This window comes from Chiloscyllium punctatum, chromosome 25 (genome assembly GCF_047496795.1).
Source record: "Chiloscyllium punctatum isolate Juve2018m chromosome 25, sChiPun1.3, whole genome shotgun sequence".
Lineage (NCBI taxonomy): Eukaryota > Metazoa > Chordata > Chondrichthyes > Orectolobiformes > Hemiscylliidae > Chiloscyllium > Chiloscyllium punctatum.
This window is the reverse complement of record NC_092763.1, coordinates 87714545-87738623: the sequence shown is the minus strand read 5'-3', so window position 1 is coordinate 87738623 and position 24079 is coordinate 87714545. Positions and strand designations below refer to the sequence as shown.

The window sequence follows — 24079 nt, the reverse complement described above, 5'->3', positions numbered from 1 at the left end:
CAATCAACTCTAGCTTGCTCCTCTCTCATGTCTTTGTAGTTACTTTTACTCAGCGAGGTTTGAGAAGATTTGTAGCTCAGGTTAAGGTTTTGGATGTAGGTTTGCTCACTGAGCTGAAAGGTTCATTTCCAGACCGTTACCTTACTAGGTAACATCTTCAGTGGACCTCACGCGAAGCAATGCTGAAAATTCCTGCTTTCTATTTATATGTTTGGGTTTCTTTGGGTTGGTGATGTCATTTCCTGTGGTGATGTTATTTCCTGTGGTGAAGTCATTTCCTGTTCCTTTTCTTAGGGGTGGTAGACTTGATGTGTTTGTTGATAGCTGCCTCCTAGGGGGTTCCCTTACCTGAAGCTCCTTAGTCACGTTTACCCCAATATACATCACCAAATCCAGAATAGTATGTTCCCCAGTGAACTGTATCCCAAACTGCTCCAAAAACACCATCTTGTCGACATTCCACAAATTCTTTTTCTTGAGATCTGCTATAAACCTGATTTTCCGAGTCCACGTACATATTAAGGTCCCTCATAGAACATAGAACAAGACAGCGCAGAACAGGCCTTTCGGCCCTCAATGTTGTGCTGACCTATGAACTAATCTAAGCTCATCCCCCTGCACTATCTCATCATGATCCATATGCTTATCCAAGGACAGTTTAAATTCCCCTAATGTGGCTGAGGTAACTACATTTGCAGGCAGGGCATTCCACACCCTTACCACTCTTTGACTGAAGAACCTTCCTCTGACATCTGCCTTCAATCTATCACCCCTCAATGTGCAGCTATGCCCCCTCCTACAAGCTGATGTAATCATCCTAGGAAAGAGACTTTCACTGCCCACCCTATCTAATCCTCTGATCATCTTTATGTTTCTATTAAATCCCCTCTTAGCCATTTTCTCTCCAATGAGAACAGATCCAAGTCCCTCAGTCTTTCCTCATAAGACCTTCCCTCCAGACCAGGCAACATCCTCTGCACGTTTTCCAATGCTTTCACATCCTTCCCGAAATATGGTGACCAGAACTGTACACAATATTCCAAGTGAGGCCACACTAACGTTTTGTGCAGTTGCAACATGACATTACAGGGTAAAAACAATGACTGCAGATGCTGGAAACCAGATTCTGGATTAGTGGTGCTGAAAGAGCACAGCAGTTCAGGCAGCATCCAAGTAGCTTCAAAATCGACGTTTTGGGCAAAAGCCCTTCATCAGGAATAAAGGCAGTGAGCCTGAAGCGTGGAGAGATAAGCTAGAGGAGAGTGGGGGTGGGGAGAAAGTGGCATTGGGTACAATGGGTGAGTGGGGGAGGGGATGAAGGTGATAGGTCAAAGAGGAGACGGTGGAGTGGATAGGTGGAAAAGAAGATAGGCAGGTAGGACAAGTCCGGACAAGTTATGGGGACAGTTACTGATCTGGAAGTTTAGAACTAGGGTGAGGTGGGGGAAGGGGAAATGAGGAAACTGTTGAAGTCCACATTGATATCCTGGGGTTGAAGTGTTCCGAGGCGGAAGATGAGGCGTTCTTCCTCCAGGCGTCTGGTGGTGAGGGAGCGGCGGTGAAGGAGGCCCAGGACCTCCATGTCCTCGGCAGAGTGGGAGGGGGAGTTGAAATGTTGGGCCACGGGGCGGTGTGGTTGATTGGTGCACGTGTCCCGGAGATGTTCCCTAAAGCGCTCTGCTAGGAGGCGCCCAGTCTCCCCCAATGTAGAGGAGACCGCATCGGGAGCAACGGATACAATAAATGATATTAGTGGATGTGCAAGTAAAACTTTGATGGATGTGGAAGGCTCCTTTAGGGCCTTGGATAGAGGTGAGGGAGGAGGTGTGGGCGCAGGTTTTACAGTTCCTGTGGTGGCAGGGGAAAGTGCCAGGATTGGAGGGTGGGTTGTTTGGGGGTGTGGACCTGACCAGGTAGTCGCAGAGGGAACGGTCTTTGCGGAAGACGGAAAGGGGTGGGGAGGGAAATATATCCCTGGTAGTGGGGTCTGTTTGGAGGTGGCGGAAATGTTGGCGGATGGTTTGGTTTATGCGAAGGTTGGTAGGGTGGAAGGTGAGCACCAGGGGCGTTCTGTCCTTGTTATGGTTGGAGGGGTGGGGTCTGAGGGCGGAGGTGCGGGATGTAGACGAGATGCATTGGAGGGCATCTTTAACCACGTGGAAAGGGAAATTGCGGTCTCTAAAGAAGGAGGCCATCTGGTGTGTTCTGTGGTGGAACTGGTCCTCCTGGGAGCAGATCCGGCGGAGGAATTGGGAATACGGGATGGCATTTTTGCAAGAGGTAGGGTGGGAAGAGGTGTAATCCACCAGAACTGGACACAATATTCCAAGTATTGGAAGTGTTGGTCAGTTTCTCAAAAAACTCAATGAAATTTGTGAGACACGACCTGCCCTTGACGAAACCATGTTGACTATCTCCAATCAAATTGTTGTTTGCTATATGGTTAAACATCTTATCTCTTATAAACCTTTCCATAACCTTTCCTACAACAGACGTAAGGCTCACTGGTCTATAATTATCTGGGTCATCTCTGCTACCCTTCTTGAACAAGAGCACAGCATTTGCAATTCTCCAGTCCTCTGGTACTAAACCTGTAGACAATGACGACTCAAGGATCAAGGCCAAAGGTTCCACCATCTCCTCCCTAGCTTCCCAGAGAATCCTTGGATAAATCCCATCCGGCCCAGGGGACTTATCTACTTTCACACCTTCTAGAATTGATAACACATCCTCCTTACTAACCTCAATCCCTTCAAGTCTAATAGACCCTATCTCTGTCTTCTTCTCTACAATATTCTCCTTTTCTTGATTGAAAACAGATGAGAAATATTCGTTGAACATCTCTCCGATCTCCACAGGGTCCACACACAACTTCGCACTTCTGTCTTTCCCTGGCCCTATTCCTACCCTTGTCATTCTTTTATTCCTCACATACCTATAGTAAGCTTTAGGGTTCTCCTTTATTCTACCTGCTAAACACTGCTCATGTTCCCTCCTTTCTCTTCTTAACTCTCTGTTTAAATCCTTCCTAGCTAATTTGTAATTCTCCATCTCCTCATCTGTACCATCTCGTCTCATCGTCACATAAGCCTCCCCCTTCCGCTTAACAAGAAATACAATTTCTGTAGTAAACCACGGTTCCCTTACCTTATCACTTCCTCCCATAGAGACATAGAACATAGAAAAGTACAGCACAGAACAGGCCCTTTGGCCCACGATGTTGTGCCGAGATTTAATCCTAATGTCAAATATAGTAACTTAACCTCCGCGCCCCTGAATTCACTGCTATCCATGTGTATGTCCAGCAGTCACTTAAGTGTCCCCAATGACTCTGCTTCCACCACCACCACTGGCAACACATTCCATGCATTCACAACTCTCTGCGTAAAGAACCTACCTCTGACATCTCCTTTATACCTTCCTCCTAATATTTTTAAACTATGACTTCTCGTACCAGTCAATCCTACCCTGGGGAAAAGTCTCTGGCTATTGATTCTATCTATTCCTTTCATTATTTTGTACACCTCATACCTATCAAGGACACAAAATGTGTTCCCTAAACCAGCTCCACATTTTGATTGTCCCCATCCCCTGTATTTTGCTACCCCATTCTATGCATCCTAAGTTTTACCTAATTGCAATTTACCTACCCTTCCCCCATCTATAACTTTTGCCATGTGGCATGTACCTATCCCTTTCCATCGCGAAACTAAACGTAACCGAATTATGGTCATTCTCTCCAAAGCGCTCACCTACCACTAAATCAGACACCTGGCCTGGTTCATTATCAAGTACCAGATCCAGAATGCCTCACCTTCCGCCTCGGAACACTTCAACCCCAGGGCATCAATGTGGACTTCTTCAGTTTCCTCATTTCCCCTTCCCCCATCTCACCCCAGATCCAAACATCCAGCTCAGCACTGTCCCCATGACTTGTCCTACCTGCCTATCTTCTTTTCCACCTATTCACTCCACCCTCCCCCCTAACCGATCACCTTCATCCCCTCCCCCACTCACCTATTGTACTCTATGCTACTGTCTCCCCACCCACCACCCTCCACTCACTTATCTCTTCACCCTTCAGGCTCTCTGCCTGTATTCCTGATGAAGGGCTTTTGCCCGAAACATCGATTTTACTGCTCCTCGGATGCTGCCTGAACTGCTGTGTTTTTCCAGCACCACTCTAATCTAGACTCTGGTTTCCAGCATCTGCAGTCATTGTTTTTACCTAACATATATTCTGGACCCTACTCTATGCATGTATACAAAATGGCCACCACATTGAAGTCCCAGGTACCTATCCGTGCTGCAAACTCACCTACCTTATTTTGGGTACTCCTGACGTTGAAATAGACACACTTCAAACCAGCTGTCTGCCAGCACATTCCTGTGACTGTGAAATCCTTTCCATGTCCTCCCTACCCACATCCTCCTGTGTACTGGAACTACACCACAGGTTTCTGTCAGATTCCTATTATGGTTATTGTAACAGTGCCTTTCTTACATGCCTTTTCTATCTCCTGGTTTATTTTCTTACATCTTGACTACTGCCCGGAGGCCTGCACATAATTTCATCATGGTCTTTTTTTCCTTTAGGATTCTCAACTCTACCCACACGTATTCTACACCTTCTGACTCTGTATCACTTGGAGTCATAGAGTCATAGAGATGTACAACATGGAAACAGACCCTTCGGTCCAACCCGTCCATGCCGACCAGATATCCCAACCCAATCTAGTCCCACTTGCCAGCACCCGGCCCATATCCCTCCAAACCAAATATACCCATCCAAATGCCTCTTAAATGTTGCAATTGTACCAGCCTCCACCACATTCTCTGGCAGCTCATTCCATACACGTACCACCCTCTGAGTGAAAAAGTTGCCCCTTAGGTCTCTTTTATATCTTTCTCCTCTCACCCTAAACCTATGCCCTCTAGTTCTGGACTCCCCGATCCCAGGGAAAAGACTTTGTCTATTTATCCTATCCATGCCCCTCATAATTTTGTAAACCTCCATAAGGTCACCCCTCAGCCTCCGACACTCCAGGGAAAACAACCCCAGACTATTCAGTCTCTCCCTGTAGCTCAGATCCTCCAACCCTGGCAACACCCTTGTAAATCTTTTCTGAACCCTTTCAAGTTTCGCAACATCTTTCCGATAGGAAGGAGACTAGAATTGCATGCAAAATTCCAACAGTGGCCTAACCAATGTCCTGTACAGCCGCAAGATGACCTCCCAACTCCTGTACTCAATACTCTGACCAATAAAGGAAAGCATACCAAATGTGTTCTTCACTGTCTTATCTGCCTGCGACTCCACTTTCAAGGAGCTATGAACCTGCACTCCAAGGTCTTTTTGTTCAACAACACTCCCTAGGACCTTACCATTAAGTGTATAAGTCCTGCTAAGATTTGCTTTCCCAAAATGCAGCACCTTGCATTTATCTGAATTAAATTCCATCTGCCACTTCTCAGCCCATTGGCCCCTCTGGTCCAGATCCTGTTGTAATCTGTGGTAACCCTCTTCGCTGTCTACTACACCTCCAATTTTGGTGTCATCTGCAAACTTACTAACTGTACCTCTTATGCTCGCATCCAAATCATTTATATAAATGACAAAAAGCAGAGGACCCAGCACCGATCCTTGTGGCACTCCACTGGTCACAGGCCTCCTGTCTGAAAAACAACCCTCCACCACCACCCTCTGTCTTCTCCCTTTGAGCCAGTTCTGTATCCAAATGGCTAGTTCTCCCTGTATTCCGTGAGATCTAACCTTGCTAATCAGTCTCCCATGGGGAACCTTGTCGAACGCCTTACTGAAGTCCATATAGATTACATCTACCGCTCTGCCCTCATCAATCTTCTTTGTTACTTCTTCAAAAAACACAATCAAGTTTGTGAGACATGATTTCCCACGCACAAAGCCTTGTTGACTATCCCGAATCAGTCCTTGCTTTTCCAAATACATGTACATCCTGTCCCTCAGGATTCCCACCAACAACTTGCCCACCACTGAGGTCAGGCTCACTGGTCTATAGTTCCCTGGCTTGTCTTTACCGCCCTTCTTAAATAGTGGCCAACCTCCAGTCTTCCAGCACCTCACCTGTGACTATCGATGATACAAATATCTCAGCAAGAGGCCCAGCAATCACTTCTCTAGCTTCCCACAGAGTACTCGAGTGCACCAATTTATCCACCTTTAACCATTTCAAGACATTCAGCACTTCCTCCTCTGTAATCTGGACATTTTGCAAGATGTCACCATCTATTTCCCTATAGTCTATATCTTCCATATCCTTTTCCACAGTAAATACTGATGCAAAATATTCATTTAGTATCTCCCGCATTTTCTGTGGCTCCACACAAAGGCTGTCTTGCTGTTCTTTAAGGGGCCCTATTCTCTCCCTAGTTACCCTTTTGTCCTTAATATATTTGTAAAAATCCTTTGGATTCTCCTTAATTCTATTTGCCAAAGCTATCTCATGTCCCCTTTTTGCCCTCCTGATTTCCCTCTTAAGTGTACTCCTACTTCCTTTATACTCTTCTAAGGAGTGATCTATCCTGACATATGCTTCCTTCTTTTTCTTAACCAAACCCTCAATTTCTTTAGTCATCCAGCATTTCCTATACCTACCAGGCTTCCCTTTCACCCTGACAGGAATATACTTTCTCTGGATTCTTGTTATCTCATTTTTGAAGGCTTCCCATTTTCCAGCCGTCCCTTTACCTGCGAACATCTGCCTCCAATCAGCTTTCGAAAGTTCTTGCCTAATACCGTCAAAATTGGCCTTTCTCCAATTTAGAATTTCAACTTTTAGTTCTGGTCTATTCTTTTCCATCGCTGTTTTAAAACGAATAGAATTATGGTTGCTGGCCCCAAAGTGCTGCCCCACTAACACCTCAGTCAACTGCCCTGCCTTATTTCCCAAGAGTAGGTCAAGTTTTGCACCTTCTCTAGTAGGTCCATTCACATACTGAATCAGAAAATTGTCTTGTACACACTTAAGAAATTCCTGTCCATCTAAACCTTTAACACTATGGCAGTCCCAGTCGATGTTTGGAAAGTTAAAATCCCTGACCATAACTACCCTATTATTCCTACAAATAGCTGACATCTCCTTACAAGTTTGTTTCTCAATTTCCCTCTGACTATAAGAACATGGCAGATGGGATATAATGTGAATAAGTGTTAAGTTATCCAATTTTGTCAGAAAGTCAGAAGATTTCTTAAATGGGAAACTGAGAGTTTCCAAAGGGATGTGGGTGCCCTTGTTCATGAGTTGCTAAAAGTTATTACGGATGTGCATCAAGCAATTAGGAAGTCAAATGGTTCTTTGACCTTCATCACAAGGGGATTTGCTTTCAGAAATAAGGATGTCTTGCTGCAATTGTGTAGGGCCTTGGTGACACTGCACCAGGATATACTGCCTTCAATTTTGTTCTCCTTATTTAAAGAAGGATATGTATGCTATGGAGGGAGTGCAACAGAGGTTTACCCCTGAGATGGCAGAATTGGTTTACGAGGAAAGGCTGAAGAAACTAGCTCTGTATTCTCCAGAATTTCACAGAATGCTCTCCTAGAAATTTAGAAAATTTTTGCAAGTGTGATAGAGTGGATGTTGATGAGAGGTTTCCTCTGGCTGGTGACTCTAGACCAGGGAAAATTATCTCAGGACAAGATATAGTCCATATAACACTGAGATGAGAAGAAATATCTCTGATCAGAGGCTAGGGAAACTTCGGAATTCTTTACCCCAGAGAGCTGTGGGGTCTCAGTCATTGAGCAGGTTGAAAGCAGAATTTGATAGATTTCTGGAGACTAAGAAAATCAAGGATACTGAGAGAAAATGGCATTGAGGTGGGTAATTTCATTGAATAGTGGACTAGGCTTGAGGGGTTGATGGTTTATTCCCAAACCTGGCAGCATTCTTCTCTCTGTCATCTACTGGAGATTATGCAAAGGCCATCATGGTGTAGAGAAATATTTCCCAGAGTATTTCTTATCTGAATTGACCTTTGGTTTCCTGTTTTTGCTCTGTCCCTGGAAATTGTATGCATTGGGGAAGTATTTGTCGGGTAAACATACCTAGCCAGCTTGTCTTTTACTGTTGTTTGTCAGTTCATGAGAGTTGGAAAAATTGCATTTTTGTCAGCAAGTAACTGAGGACCTGGCAGTTCATTAATGACAGTGATTATGGCAAGCTCTTTGATATGGCTTACTGATGTAATTTTGAGGAATGTTTTGTAAGTATGTGCATGTATGTGTTTGTGTGAGAGAGAGGAGAGAGTGTGTGTGCACATGAAGTGAATCAGTAATATATTGACTCTTGTTTCTGTCTATTGAAATCTTCCCTCTTTTCAGGTGATGGACCTCAGTGTAGAGACTACGTCATCAGTCTAGGAGTGATAAAGCCCCTGCTCTCATTTATTAATCCTTCTATCCCAATCAGCTTTTTAAGGAATGTCACATGGGTAATTGTAAATCTGTGCAGAAATAAAGACCCAGCACCACCAGGAGAAACAATTCAGGAGGTAGGTTTCCTTCACCAGCTCCTGCAGCTGTGCTGCCTATATTGAGAGAGGCAGGCATTACTTCACTATCAAGCCTTAATATTGTGTTTTTTATTTCTATTTCTGTTGTCTCTCCAATGTTCCTTTTCTGCTTAATTGTTAGCACAGGAACTATTAGAAACCTGATTCCTGGAATGTGAGAAACTGACTCCATCAGTACATTCCCTGCTTGTGTGAAATGGTTTACCAGCTTCAGTTAGCAAATCCACAAGGAACCCCTGAATGCAGCATCCCAGGAATGAAAAGCTTAACATATGATGAGAGTTTGAGAACTCTAGGTCTATACTCGATAACGTTTAGAAGAACGAGGAGGGATCTAATTGAAACATACAGCATACTGAATGGCCTGTACAGAATGAATGTTGAGAAGATGTTTCCATTGAGAAGAGAGACTGGAACCCGAGGTCACAGCCTTAGAGTAAAGGGATGACCTTTTAGAATGGAAATAAGGAGAAAATTCTTTAGCAAGAGAGTGGTGAATCTGTGGAATTCATTGCTACAGAAGGCTGTGGAGGCCAGGTCATTGAGTATATTTAAGACTGAGACAGATAGGTTGTTGATTTTCAAGGGATCAAGAATTACGGGAAGAAAGCGAGAGAATGGGGTTTAGAAACTTATCAACCATGATTGAATGGTGGACCAGACTCAATGGGTTGAATGGCCTAATTTCTGCTCCTATGTCTTTATGGTCTTATGTAGCAGCTGTACCTGACAGTGTGTGGCTGATGACTTCTTTGTGTTTTACCCCATAGTAAATGTGCACTTAAAGCCTTGAACTGCAAGGCAAAGCCATTGGCTACTCAACTGTCCCTGTTTAATATTGGACAGTGAAACACTGAGATGATAAAATTTCATGTGACACATTCTCCGTATCTGCAATGTAGTGAACCAAAACACTGGTCTGTGAGTATATGCAAAAGGCTGTGGAGGCAATGTCACCGAATATATTCAAGAAAGAGTTTAATATATGATTATGTTTTTAGGGTGTCAAGAAAGTGGATATATAGCATTGAGCTAGAGGATTAGCTGTGATCATCTTGAATGGTTAAATAGACTCGAAGGGTCAAAGGCCTTTCGTTTTTCTGTGTAGCATCCAGTACATATAGGTGTGTCACATTGTCAGTCTGACTGACAGTTTTAAAATTTGTTGACAAAAATAACTTGTACTTTGCGTCTATTTCCAGTCAACAAAACAGGTGACAGTCATTCTGTGATTCATTGCTGAGGACAATGACCATAATAGTGTAAAATGATGCAGCAGAAATAGGTCATTTAGCCTATTGAGTCTACTCTGCCATTCACTAAGATCATGGCTGATCTGATAATACTTTCCTGATGTTTCCCTATAACCTTTGATTCCCTCACTGATTAAAAATCTGTGTATCTTCGTCTTGAATGTCCTTAACAGCTGAAGCTTGACAGCTCTCTGTGGTAAAGATTTACACAGGTGCATTACTCTCTGAGAGAAGAAATTCCTTCTCACCTCCTGAATTTGTGACCCCATCTTCTGAGAATATGCCCTCTGGTCCTACATTTGCCCGCGTCTCCTGTGTCCGGTCCTTTAAGAATCCTAGATGTTTCAATAATGGCACCTTTCATTATTCTAAACTCCAGTGAGGACTGGCCCAGTCTGCTCAATTGCTCCTCATAAAACAATCCCTCCATACCAAATATTAATCTAATCAACCTTCAGTGGACTATCTTCAATGCCCAGTACATCTTACCTGACATAAGAAACTAAAACTACCCACAGTATTACAGCTGTTATACTCCATTCCCCTTCAAAATAAAAGCCAACCTTCTATTTGCCATCCCTCTTACCTGCTGAACTTAGATTATGGCTTTTTGTGATTCATGGATAAGGACTTCCAAATCCCTCTATTCTGTAGTTTTCTGCAGTCTTTCTCCATTTAAGTAACATTCAGCTTCTCTCTTCTTGCTGTCAACACAAAACATAGAACAATACAGCGTAGATAGGCCCTTCGGTCCTCGATAGTGCACTGACCTGTGAACTAGTTTAAGCTCATCCCCCTACACTAACCCATCATCATCCATATGCATATCCAAGGATTGTTTAAATCTCCCAAATGTGGCTGAGTTAACTACATTGGCAGGTAGGGCATTCTACGCCCTTACCACTGTCTGAGTAAAGAACCTGCCCCTGACATCTGTCTTAAATCTATTACCCTCAATTTGTATTTCTGCCCCCTCGTTCAAGCTGACGTCATCATCCTAAGAACAAGACTTTCACTGTCTACCCTATCTAATCCTCTGATCGTCCTTGTATGTCTCTATCAAATCCCCTCTTAGCCTTCTTCTTTCCAATGAGAACAGACCCAAGTCTCTCAGCCTTTCCTCATAAGAGCTTTTCTCCAGACCAGCAACATCCTGATAACTCTCCTCTGCACCTTTTCCAATACTTCCACGTCCTTTCTGTAATGTGGTGACCAGAACTATACACAATTTTCCAAGTGTGGCTGTACCAGAGTTTTATATAGCTGCAGCATGATCTTGTGGCTCCGAAACTTAATCTCTCTACCAATAAAAGCTAACGCATCATAGGACTTTTTAACAAGCCTACCAACCTGGGTGGTGACTTTCAGGGATCTATGCACATGGACACCGAGATCTCTGCTTATCTACACTACCAAGAATCTTACCATTAGCCCAGTACTCTTTATTGCTGTTTCTCCCTCCAAAGTGAATCACCTCACACCTTTCCACATTAAACTCCATTTTCCATTTCTGAGCCCAGCTCTGCAGCTTTTCTATGTCCCTCTGTAACCTGCAACATCCTTTGGCACTGTTCACAACTCCAATGACCTTAGTGTCATCTGCAAATTCACCATTGGTGACTGTACTCCAGGATGAACATTTTCCATCAATCACCACCCTCTGTCTTCTTTCAGTTAGCCAATTTCTGTATTAAACCATTAAATCATCCTCAATCCCATGCCTCCATATTTTGTGCCATAGCCTATCATAGGAAACCTTATCAAATGTCTTACTGAAATCCATATACACTATATCAACCACTTTACCCTCATCCACCTGTTTGGTCACCTCAAAGAACTCAATAAGGTTAGTGAGGCACAGCCTACCCTTCACAAAACCATGTTGACTATCCCTAATCACCTTATTCCTTTCTAGATGATTTGTAAATAGACAATAGACAATAGGTGCAGGAGTAGGCCATTCTGCCCTTTGAGCCTGCACCACCATTCAATATGATCATGGCTGATCATCCTTAATCAGTATCCTGTTCCTGCATTATCTCCATAACCCTTGATTCCACTATCCTTGAGAGCTCTATCCAACTCTTTCTTAAATTAATCCAGAGACTGAACCTCCACTGCCCTCTGGGGCAGAGCATTCCACACAGCCACCACTCTCTAGGTGAAGACGTTTCTCCTCCACTCTGTCTTAAATGGTCTACCCCATATTTTTAAGCTGTGTACTCTGGTTCAGCACTCACCCATCAGCGGAAACATGTTTCCTACCTCCAGAGTGTCCAATCCTTTAATAAACTTATATGTCTCAATCAGATCCCCTCTCAGTCTTCTAAACGCAAGGGTATACAAGCCCAGTCGCTCCAGTCTTTCAGTGTAAGGTAGTCCCTCCATTCCAGGAATTGACCTCGTGAACCTACACTGCATTCCCTCAATAGCCAGAATGTCTTTCCTCAAATTTGGAGACCAGAACTGCACACAGTACTCCAGGTGTGGTCTCACCAGGGCCCTGTACAGCTGTTCCTTTAATAAATTCCACGTTTCAGTTGTGCCCATCCCCTGCAGTTTCCTTCCCCATCCTATGCATTCTAAATCTTGCCTAATCACATCATAATTGCCATTCCCCCAGTTATAACTCTTGCCCTGCGCTATATACCTTTCCCTTTCCATTGCTAAAGTAAGCATAACCGAATTGTGGGCACTATCAACAAAGTGGTAAAAACAATAACTGCAGATGCTGGAAACCAAATTCTGGATTAGTGGTGCTGGAAGAGCACAGCAGTTCAGGCAGCATCCAACGAGCAGCGAAATCGACGTTTCGGGCAAAAGCCCTTCATCAGGAATAAAGCCCCTATCTCCAAATCTAACACCTGGCTGGGTTCATTACCAATACCAAATCCAATGTGACCTCACCCTTTTTGGCTGGTCAACATGCTGTATCAGGAAACCCTGCTGCACACATTGGACAAAAACTGACCCATCTAAAGTATTTGAACTATAATATTCCCAGTCAGTGTTTGGAAAGTTAAAGTCTCCCATAACAACTAAACTCTTAGTATCACTCCTATCCAGAATCATCATTGCTATCCTTTCCTCTACATCTCTGGAGCTATTCAGAAGCCTATAAGAAAACTCCCAACAGGGTGGCCTCTCCTTTCCTGTTTCTAACCTCAGCCCATACTACCTCAGTAGATGAGTGTCTGCCACCATAATGCTGTCCTTGACTAACAGTGCCACACCTCCCTCTCTTTTACTATCTTCTGTGTTCTTACTGAAACATCTAAATCCCAGAATCTGCAGCAACCATTCCTGTCCCAGCTGTATCCATGTCTCTGAAAGGACAACAACATTGAAGTTCCAGGTACCAACCATGCCACAAGTTCACTCACCTTATTCTGGATGCTCCTGGTGTTGAAGTAGACACACTTCAAGCCTCCTTCCTGCTTGCCAGTGCAGTCTTGCAATCTTGAAACCATATTCCTGACCTCACTACTCTCAACCTCCTGGACACTGGAACCACAATTTAGGTTACCATTCCCACTGCCCCCCCCCCCCCCCTCCCCCCCCCCCCCGCCCGCTGAATAAGTTTAAACCCTCCTGAAGAGCATTAGCAAATTTCATCTATAGTACAATCACTTTGCTCTCAACCAAATCATTAATATATTAATGTAAAACATAATGGCCCTATCACTGATCCCTGTGGCACTCCACTAGGTACAGGTTGCCATCCTGAAAATGCCTGCCTTATCCCAACTCTGTCTTTTATTAGCTAGTTAAACCTTTATCCAGGCTACTGAGAACATAGAATGACAAGCAGAAATAGAAAATTCAGCCCTCAAGCCATTTAATACAATCATGAGTCATCTCATCTCGATGTCAACTCAACTTTCTTGCTCACTCTCCATGATTCTTCAACCTATTACCAATTAAAAATCTGTCCATGACCTAGCATCAACCACATTTTAGTCGTGAATTCTACAGATTCATCACCCTCTAATTTAAATCTACTACCCCTTATCCAGAAACTATGCCTCTCATTCTAGATCGCCCGACATGAGGAATTCAATTCTCTTTAGCCTCTCACACCTCCATTGAATCTCCTCTCACTCTTTTAAACACCAGAAAGTATAGGCCTTGACTATTCAGTCTGTCTTCATAAGACAAATCCACCATCTCTGGAATCAATATAGTGAACCTCCTCTGTACTCCCTCCAATGCAACTACATTTCTCCTCAAGTAAAGGGATCAAAATTTTATGCAGTACTTCAAGTGTGGTCTCAATAATGACTTGTAAAATTTCAGTAACAATTCCTTACTTTTATACTCTATTCATTTAGCGATATGCCAAAATTCCATTGTCTTTTTTATTAACTGATGTACCTGCACACTGATTCATGCATGAGGACACATACATCTTCTGCACTGAAGCACTCTGAAGTTTCTCTCCATTTGTATAATAACTTGCCTTTCTCATCCTGGTGATGAAAATAGATAACCATACACTTATCCACATTAAACTTCATCTGCCAAATTTTGGCTCATTTTCGTAACATATTCATATCCATTTGTAAATTTCTTACTTCATCATTGCAGTTCACTTTCCCATCATTTTTATGTCAACTGAAAATTTGGCTATCAAACGTTTTCATTAATATAATTCAACATGGCGCATGGACTCCAGCATCATGGGCTGTTATCTTAAGTCATCTAATTTGTGGTACCTTTTCAAATCTGAATATCCAACCATCTTACATCCACTTCTTTCCCTTTATCTGTTCTAATTATTATGTCTTTGAAGAATTCCAGTAAATTTGTTAGGCGTGATTGCTCCTTCATGAAGCTATGCTGATTCTGATCATATTATGTGTTTCTAAATGCTGTGCTATTACATCCTTTGTAATGGACTGACATTTTCCCAGTAGCAGACGTTACATTATGTTGAGGAAGTGCCAGTGGACTGGGGTGGACAAAGTTAAAAATCACACAACACCAGTTTATAGTCCAATAGATTTATTTGGAAGCACTAGCTTTTGGTGCGCTGCTTCTTTGCCAGGTACCTGCGCTCCGAAAGCTAGTACTTGCAAATAAACTGGTTGGATTATAACCTGGTGTTGTGTGATTTTTAACTTTGTCCTATAGTTAGCTGTGTTTTTTGTCTCCTTCCCTCTTTAATCAAGGTGTTATTGAGTCATAGAGTTCTACAGCATAGAAACAAACCCTTTGGTCCAACCAGTCCACACTGACCATGTTTCCAAACTAAACTAGTCCCACCTGCCTGTACTTGGCCCACATTCCTCTTAATGTTGCCTATTCAGGAACCTGTCCAAATGTCTTTTAAATGTTGCAACTGTACCTGCATCCACAATTTTCTCTGGCAGTTCATTCCTCACACGAACCACACTATATGTAAATATTTTCCCTTCATATTCTTCTTAAATTTTTCTCCTCTCAGTTTAAAATATACCCTCTAGTTTTGAACTCCTCTATCTGAGGGAAAAGAGCCTTGCTATTTACCTGATCTATGCCCCTCACGATTTTATAAATTGCAAGAAGGTCACCCATCAACTTCCCACACTCCAGTGAAAAATGTCCCGCCTTTCCAATTCTCCATTCCTGGCAACATCCTGATAAATCTTTTCTGAACTATCTCCACTTTAATACTGTACTTCCCATAACTGGGTGATGAGAACTGCACATGATATTCCAGAAGAGGCCTCACTAAAATCCAATAACCTCAACATCCCAACTCCTATACTCAAAGGTCTGAGCAATGAAGGCAAGTGTGCTAAACACCTTCTTAACCACCCTGCCTACCTGTGACACAAAGTTCAAAGAATTATGTACCTGAACCCCTGGATCTCTCTGTTGTACAGCACTATACAGGACTCTACCATTAATTATTCAAGTTCTGTCCATGTTTGCATTACCAAAATGCAACATCTCACATTTATTCAAACACAACTTCTCTGCCCCTTTTCAGTTTGCTGCCAGATTGTCCATAGAACAAAGAACAATACAGCACAGAACAGGCCCTTCGGCCCACGATGTTGTGCCGAACTTCTAACCTAGATTAAGCACCCATCCATGTACCTATCCAAATGCCGCTTAAAGGTCGCCAATGATTCTGACTCTACCACTCCCACGGGCAGCGCATTCCATGCCCCCACCATTCTCTGGGTAAAGAACCCACCCCTGATATCTCCCCTATACCTTCCACCCTTCACCTTAAATTTATGTCCCCTTGTAACACTCTGTTGTACCCGGGGAAAAAGTTTCTGACTGTCTACTCTATCTATTCCTCTGATCATCTTATAAACCTCTATCAAGTCACCCCTCATCCTTCGCCGTTCCAACGAGAAAAGGCCGAGAACTCTCAACCTATCCACGTACGACCTATTCTCCATTCCAGGCAACATCCTGGTAAATCTTCTCTGCACCCTCTCCAAAGCTTCCACATCTTTCCTAAAGTGAGGCAACCAGAACTGCACACAGTACTCCAAATGTGGCCTAACCAAAGTCCTGTACAGCTGCAACATCACTTCACGATTCTTGAATTCAATCCCTCTGCTAATGAACGATAATACTCCATAGGCCTTCTTACAAACTCTATCCACCTGAGTGGCAACTTTCAAAGATCTATGTACATAGACCCCAAGATCCCTCTGTTCCTCCACCTGACTAAGAACCCTACCATTAACCCTGTATTCCGCATTCTTATTTGTTCTTCCAAAATGGACAACCTCACACTTGGCAGGGTTGAACTCTATCTGCCACTCCTCAGCCCAGCTCTGCATCATATCTAAGTCCCTTTGCAAACGACAAATGCCCTCCTCACTGTCCACCACTCCACCTATCTTCGTATCATCTGCAAATTTACTGACCCACCGTTCGACTCCCTCATCTAAGTCATTAATAAAAATTACAAACAGCAGAGGACCCAGAACTGATCCCTGCGGAACTCCACTTGTAACTGGGCTCCAGGCTGAATATTTACCATCTACCACCACTCTCTGACTTCGACCGGTTAGCCAGTTTTCTATCCAATTGGCCAAATTTCCCTCTATCCCATGCCTCCTGACTTTCCGCATAAGCCTACCATGGGGAACCTTATCAAATACCTGACTAAAATCCATGTACACTACATCCACTGCTCTACCCTCATCCACATGCTTGGTCACCTCCTCGAAGAATTCAATAAGACTTGTAAGGCAAGTCCTACCCTTCACAAGTCCACTGTCTCCATAGCTACTTCCTTTAATATCCTAGGACCTTAAAAAATCAGAGTCAATCTGCCTGGTTTAAATTTAAACAAAGATTACCAGTTAAATCTTAGTCATCATTTAACTATGCATTCTCCATGCATCTCAACCAATTTTTAAAAATTCATCTGTGGGATGTGGGCGTCGCTGGCTCGCCAGCATTTCTTGCTTTTTCCTAGTTGCCCTTGAGAAGGTGGGGGTGAGTTTCCTTCTTGAACTGCTACAGTTCACTTGCTGTGGGTTGACCCACAATGCCATTAGGGAGGGAATTCCAGGATTTTGACCCAGCGACACTGTAGCAACGGTGATATATTTCCAAGTCAGAATGGTGAGTGGCTTGGAGGGAAGATTGAAGGTGTTGGTCTTCCTATGTATCTGCTGCCCTTATCCTTCTAGATGGAAGTGGTCGTGGGTTTGGAAGGTGCACTTTGAGGATCATTGGTGAATTTCTGCAGTACATCTTGTAGATTGTACACTGTGCTGCAACTGAGCATCAATGTTGGAGGGAGTGGATGTTTTGTGCTAATCAGGCAGTGGCTGCTTTGTCCTGGATTATGTCAAGCTTCTTGAGTGTTGTTGGGGCTGCACTCATCCAGGCAATTGGGGAGTATTCAATCTCACTCCTGATTTGTGCCTTGTAGATGGTGGACAGGCTTTGGGGAGTCAAATGATGAGTTACTCGCTGTAGTATTTGTAGCCTCTAACCTGTAGCCACTGTGTTTGTGGTGACTCCAGTTGAGTTTCGGGTCAATGATAACTCTCAGGATGTTGATAGTGGGGAATTCAGTGATGGTAATGCCATTGGGCTGCTTCAGTAGCTGAGGAGTCACAAATGGTGCTGAACATTGTGCAGTCATTGGGGAGTACTACTCTGCCCACAGTGCCATATGGATGCCCAGTTATGTGTTGTTAGATCTGTTCAAAGTCTGTCCCATTTAGCATGGCATTAGTGCCATACACAATGGAGGTTATTCTCATTAACCCCCAGATAATAATGAGGACGACTTTTGCAGATTCAACAGGGCTGTTTGTGCCGTTGCTTTTTCTGGTGCCTGTTTGCTGTCAGGTGATCCATCTGGTTTCATTTTGAGACATCGTAGCGATTGGTACAATTGAATGGCTTGCTAGGTCATTTCAGAGAGTAATTGAGAGTCAACCTCACTGCTGTGGATCCAGAGTCACATGTAGGCCAGACCAGGTGAGAATGGCAGATTTCCTTCCTTGAAGGAAGTTGAGAACCAAATGGGTTTTTCTGACAATCCACAATGATTTCATGGCCATCGATAGACTCTCAATTCCAAAGTTTTTCCTATTGAATTCAAATTCCACCATCTGCCATGGAAGGATTTGAACCTGGGTCCCGAGAACGTTAGCTAAATTTCTAGATTAATAATCCAAGTGCACCACTCTGATCTAAACTCTAGTAATATCATGAGGCCATTGCCTCTCCATGCCACAAGAGTTCAGTTGCTAAATAATCAACACTTGCTTCATACAGATAAAAAGGTTGTTTATTTTTGCATTAGTGTTTCTTGCAAATTGTCCTGAAAAACAAGATGAAAAGCTTCAACAAAATGTGCCTTTTTTCAGCAATACTCAAGTCTTCCATTATCAAATGAAAATTTAGTCTGTATATATTGGTCCCAGGCTTGGGATCAGGGTCTTGGAAATAATGATTTGGTAACAAGATGATGAAAGTGACAATGCATCATAGAATGTCTCAAAACATTTCCTTTTGCCACCTTGCTACCAGCAATTGTATTGTATGGAGAGTGTTTCTCTTTCTGACGTAAGGAACTGGAATAATTGAGCACGCTATGAGATAATAGGTAGATAATATCAAAATGTGTGCACAGCCTTTACAGAACCTTTGTTGCAGTTAGGAATTTTTCTTCCAGGCTTAATTGTAAAAGAATCTAGCAATGAAACTGCTGAATTTACTTTTGAGGTAGAGTTTTTTTTTAGCAAGTAAACTGGCCATTGATTTCCTGGATGAGTAATGTGTGACAAGGATTCTTTTTGTTTTGCAGTTGCTACCAGCTTTGAGTGTATTAATACAACACAGTGACACAAATGTAAGTATTTAGAAAGTTCATTCTCTGTAAGTGAAGACGTTAGAATGTATACTTTCTTGCCTAAACAACTAATTGTTTTCTCAGATTCTAGTTGACACGGTCTGGGCTCTCTCCTATTTGACAGACGGAGGAAATGAACAAATTCAAATGGTGATAGATTCTGGTGTTGTACCCCATCTAATTCCACTTCTTAGCTGCCAAGAGGTCAAAGTTCAGGTAAGTAGTGAAAAACTGCCAAGGCCGCCTCTTGGCTAGAATCACGGAGCATTACAATTAGTACTTTATACAAATTAGTGCAGTAGTAGCTAGTGAGAGTAGTATTTTGTACAGACAGTACAGTGATTGCCATAATAAATAGGGACAGGAGTAGACCATTCGGCCCCTCACACCCGTGCCATTAAATTCAGTAATGTCTTGGCTAATCTGTGTCACTGCCCTTCCTGTCAATTTGTTCTCTTCATCATTCTTTCTCTTTTTCTCATTTGTTTTCTTTCTCTCTCTTGCTCTTTCTGTCTCTCCCTCTGTCTCTGTCTCTTTCTCTCTCTCTCTCTCTCTCTGTCTGTCTGTCTGCCTCTCTCTCTCTCTCTCTCTCTCTCTCTCTGTCTCTGTCACAGACGGATTGAATTGCTAGACTGGGTCTGTGGCAGGTGGTGAAGGAACTAACAAGAAGGGAAAAACAGACTTGACCTCATCCTTACCAGTCTGCCAGCTGCAGATGCATCTGTCTATGTCAGTATTGGTGAGAGTGACCACACACAGCTCTTGTGGAGACGAAGTCCCGCCTTCACATTGAGAATACCCTCCATCATGTTGTGTGGCACTATCACCATGTTAAATGGGACAGACTTTGAACAGATTTAGTAACTCAAGACTGAGCATCCATGAGGTGCTGTGGACCATCAACAGCAGCAGAACTGTACTCCAGCACAATCTGTAACCTCATGGCCTGGCATATCCCCCACTCAACCATTGCCATCAAGCCAGGGGATCAACCCTGGTTCAATGGAGAGTGCAGGAGGGCATGCCAGGAGCAGCACCAGGCAGATCTGAAGATGAGGTGTCAACCTGGTGATCAGACCCAAGCTCTGCAGTCCTGCCATATCCAGTCATGAGTGGTGGTGGATGATGAAACAACTCATGGAGGAGGATGCTCCACAACTATCCCCATCTGCATTGATGGAAGAGTCCAGCACATCAGTGCAAAAGATAAGGCTGAAACTTTCGCAGCAATCTTCAGGCAGAAGTGCAGAGTGGATGATCCATCTCAGTGGTTGCCCTGCAGTGGTCCCCAACATTACAGATACCAGTCTTCAGCCAATTCGATTCAGTCCAAGTAATATCAAGAAATGGTTGGAGGCACTGGATGCTGCAAAGTTCATAGGCCCTGACAACATTCTGGCAATACTACTGACGACTTGTGCTCTAGACCTTGCTGTTCCCCTAGCTAAGCTGTTCCAGTACAGTTACAACACTGGCATCTACTGGACAATGTGGAAAATTGTCCAAGTATGTCCTGTACATAAAAAGCAGATCAAATCCAACATGGCCAGTTACTGCCCCATCAGACTACTGTGATCATCAGTAAAGTGATGGAACGTGTCATCAACAGTGCTACCAATCAGCACCTGCTCAGCAATAACCTGCTCAGTGACACCCAGTTTGAGTTCTACCAGGGCCACTGAGCTCCTGACCTCAGTCTTGGTTCAAAAATGGACAAAAGAGCTGAATTCCAGAGGTGAAATTGACATCAAGGCTACATTCAACTGGGTGTGGCATCACATAGCCCTAGCAAAATTGGAATCAATGAGTATCAAGGGGAAAACTCTACACTGGTTAGAGTCATACCTGATGCACAGGAAGATGCTCATGGTTGTTGGAGGTCAGTCAACTCAGCTCCAGGATATCTCTGCAGGAGTTCCCCAGGGTAGTATCCTAGGCTCAACCATCTTCAGCTGCTTCATCACAAGGTCAGAAGTGGGTATGTCGGTTGACGATTGCACAATTTTCAGCACCCTTCATGACTCCTCACACACTGAAGCAGTCCGTATCCAAATGCAACAACATGTGAACAATATCCAGAGCTGACAAGTGGCAAGTAACATTGTGCCACACAAATGCAAGGCTGTGACCATCAGCAACAAGAGACAATCTAACCATTGCCCATTGACATTCAATGGTGTTACCTTCATTGAAAGCCCCCACTATCAACATCCTGGGAGTTATCATTGACCAGAAACTCAACTGGACTCACCACATAAAAGTAAGAGCAAATCAGAGACTAGGAGTACTGCAGTAAGTAACTCACCTCCTGATTCTCAAAAGCCAGTCCACCATCTACAAGGCACAAGTCAGAAGTGTGATGGAATACTCCCCACTTGCCTGGATGAGTGCAGCCCCAACAACATTCAAGAACCTTGACACCGTCCAAGACAAAGCAGCCACTGCTTGATTGACACAACTTTGTCAAGCATCCACTCCCTCCAGCACTGATGCTCAGTAGCAGCAATGTGTACTATCTACAAGATGCACGACAGAAATTCATCGAGATGCTCAGACAGCAGCTTCCAAACCCATATCCACTTCCATTTCGAAGGACAAGGGCAGCAGATACACGGGAAGACCACCACCTTCAAACCCTCCTCAAGCCAATCACCATCCTGACTTGGAAATATATCACCATTCCTTCAGTGTTGCTGGGTCAAAATCCTGGAATTCCTTCCCTAATGGCATTGTGGGTCAACCCACAGCAGATGGACTGCAGTGATTCAGCAAGGCAGCTCACCCCCACCTTCTCCACGCTACTAGAGACAGGTAATAAATGCTGGCCAGCTACCAATGCCCACATCCCATATAATGAATAATAAAAAAAAGTTGCTGCCAACTGTACAATGATGTACAGTTCAGATTGAAGTCAAGCTGATCTGTGCCTTTGGAAAGTGGGCACCGTTCTGCTTCTCGTGATTTGTTACATAAACAGAACATAGAACATAGAAAAGAACAGCACAGAACAGGCCCTTTGGCCCATGATGTTGTGCCGAGGTTTAATCGTAATGTAAAATATAATAACTTAACCTCAACTCACTGCTGACCATGTGCATGTCCAGCAGTCGCTTAAACGTTCCCAATGACTCTGTTTCCACCACCACAGCTGGCAACGCATTCCATGCATTCACAACTCTCTGTGTAAAGAACCTACCTCTGACGTCTCCTTTATACGTTCCTCCTAATATATTCAAACTATGACCCCTCGTACCAGTCAATCCTGCCCTGGGGAAAAGTCTCTGGCTATTGACTCTATCTATTCCACTCATTAGCTTGTATACCTCGATCAGGTCTCCTCTCTTCCTCTTTCTCTCCAGAGAGAAAAGTCCGAGCTTATACACCTTGCTTCATAAGGCAAGCCGTCCAGTCCAGGCAGCATCCTGTTAAAACTTCTTTACACCCGCTCCAAAGCCTCTGTATCTTTCCTATAATAGGGTGACCAGAACTGGACACAATATTCCAAGTGTGGTCTCACCAGGGTCTTGTAGAGCTGCAGCAAAGCCTCGTGGCCCTTAAACTCGACCTCCCTGTTAATGAAAGCCAAAACACCAAATACTTTCTTAACAACCCTATCCACTTGGGTGGCAACTTTGTGGGATCTATGTACTTGCACACCCAGATCCATCTGTTCCTCCACACTGCCAAGAATCCTGTCTTTAATCCTATATTCAGCATTTGACTTCGACCTTCCAAAATGCATCATTTCACATTTATTCAGGTTGAACTCCATCTGCCATTTCTCAGCCCAGCTCTGCATCCTGTCTATGTCACGCTGTAGCCTGCAGTAGCCCTCTATGTTATTGGCGACACCTCCAACCTTTGTGTTATCTGCAAATTTATTAACCCACCCCTCAACCTCTTCATCCAAGTTATTTATAAAAACTACAAAGAGCAGAGTCCCAAGAACAGAGCCCTGCGGGATACCACTCAATGCTGACCTCCAGGCAGAATACTTTCCATCTACAACCACTCTCTGCCTTCTGTCAGCCAGCCAATTCTGAATCCAGATAGCCAAATCTCCCTGTATCCCATATCTCCTGATTTTATGAATGAGCCTACCATGGGGAACCTTATCAAATGCCTTGCTGAAGTCCATACACCACATCCACTTCTCAACCTTTGTCGACCTGTTTTGACACCTCCTCAAAGAACTCAATAAGATTTGTGAGGCATTACCTGCCCCTCACAAAGCTGTGCTGACTGACTTTAATCACACTATGCTTTTCCAAATAGTCGTAAATCCTATCCCTTTGAATTCTTTCAAAACTTTGCTGACCACAGGCGTAAGACTGACAGGTCTGTAATTGCCAAGGATTTCCCTATTACCCTTCTTGAAAAGAGGAACAATATTCGCCTCCTTCCACTCCTCCAGTATGACACCTGTGGAGAGTGAAGAGGCAGCATCCTCGCTAGCGGCTTAGCAACCTCCTTTCTCACTTCCCGGAGCAGCCTAGGACAAATCTGGTCTGTTTCTGGGAACTTATCAATCTTAATGTCTTCCAAAATTTCCAGCACATCAACTTCATCAATCTTGATTTGGTTAAGACTATCCCAGCTCCTCAATGTTCTCTCATTCACAACAAGGTCCCTTTCCTTGGTGAAAACCGAAGCAAAAAAACTCATTTAGAGCTTCCCCTATCTGCTCAGACTCCACACACAAGTTCCCTCCACTATCCCTGACCGGCCCTACCTTCTCCCTGATCATTCTCTTATTCCTCATTTAGGAGTAATATTTACTTTTGGAACTTTGTCAGATTCTCAAGGAATTTGACTGAGAGAAGGAGAGAAACTTGCACCTCCTGTTGTTTTATTCCTTAGTATTTTACATCACTGCCATCAGGAAACTAAGTACAGAAAGGGTTGCGAGGCATCAACAACAAAGAGGCCTCCATGGTCTTTTGTA

General features: G+C 43.6%; 1 protein-coding gene across 2 annotated transcripts in view; it reads left to right on the top strand.

Moving 5' to 3' along the window:
* LOC140496101 (importin subunit alpha-4-like) overlaps positions 1-24079 on the top strand; it is a 125809-nt gene that overhangs the window by 64706 nt on the left and 37024 nt on the right. For both annotated transcript variants that reach the window (XM_072595662.1, XM_072595663.1), the window contains 3 exons: positions 8363-8532; positions 19090-19134; positions 19219-19350. In XM_072595662.1, the coding sequence (XP_072451763.1) occupies positions 8363-8532; positions 19090-19134; positions 19219-19350 (347 nt within the window). The remainder of the gene's footprint in view (positions 1-8362; positions 8533-19089; positions 19135-19218; positions 19351-24079) is intronic.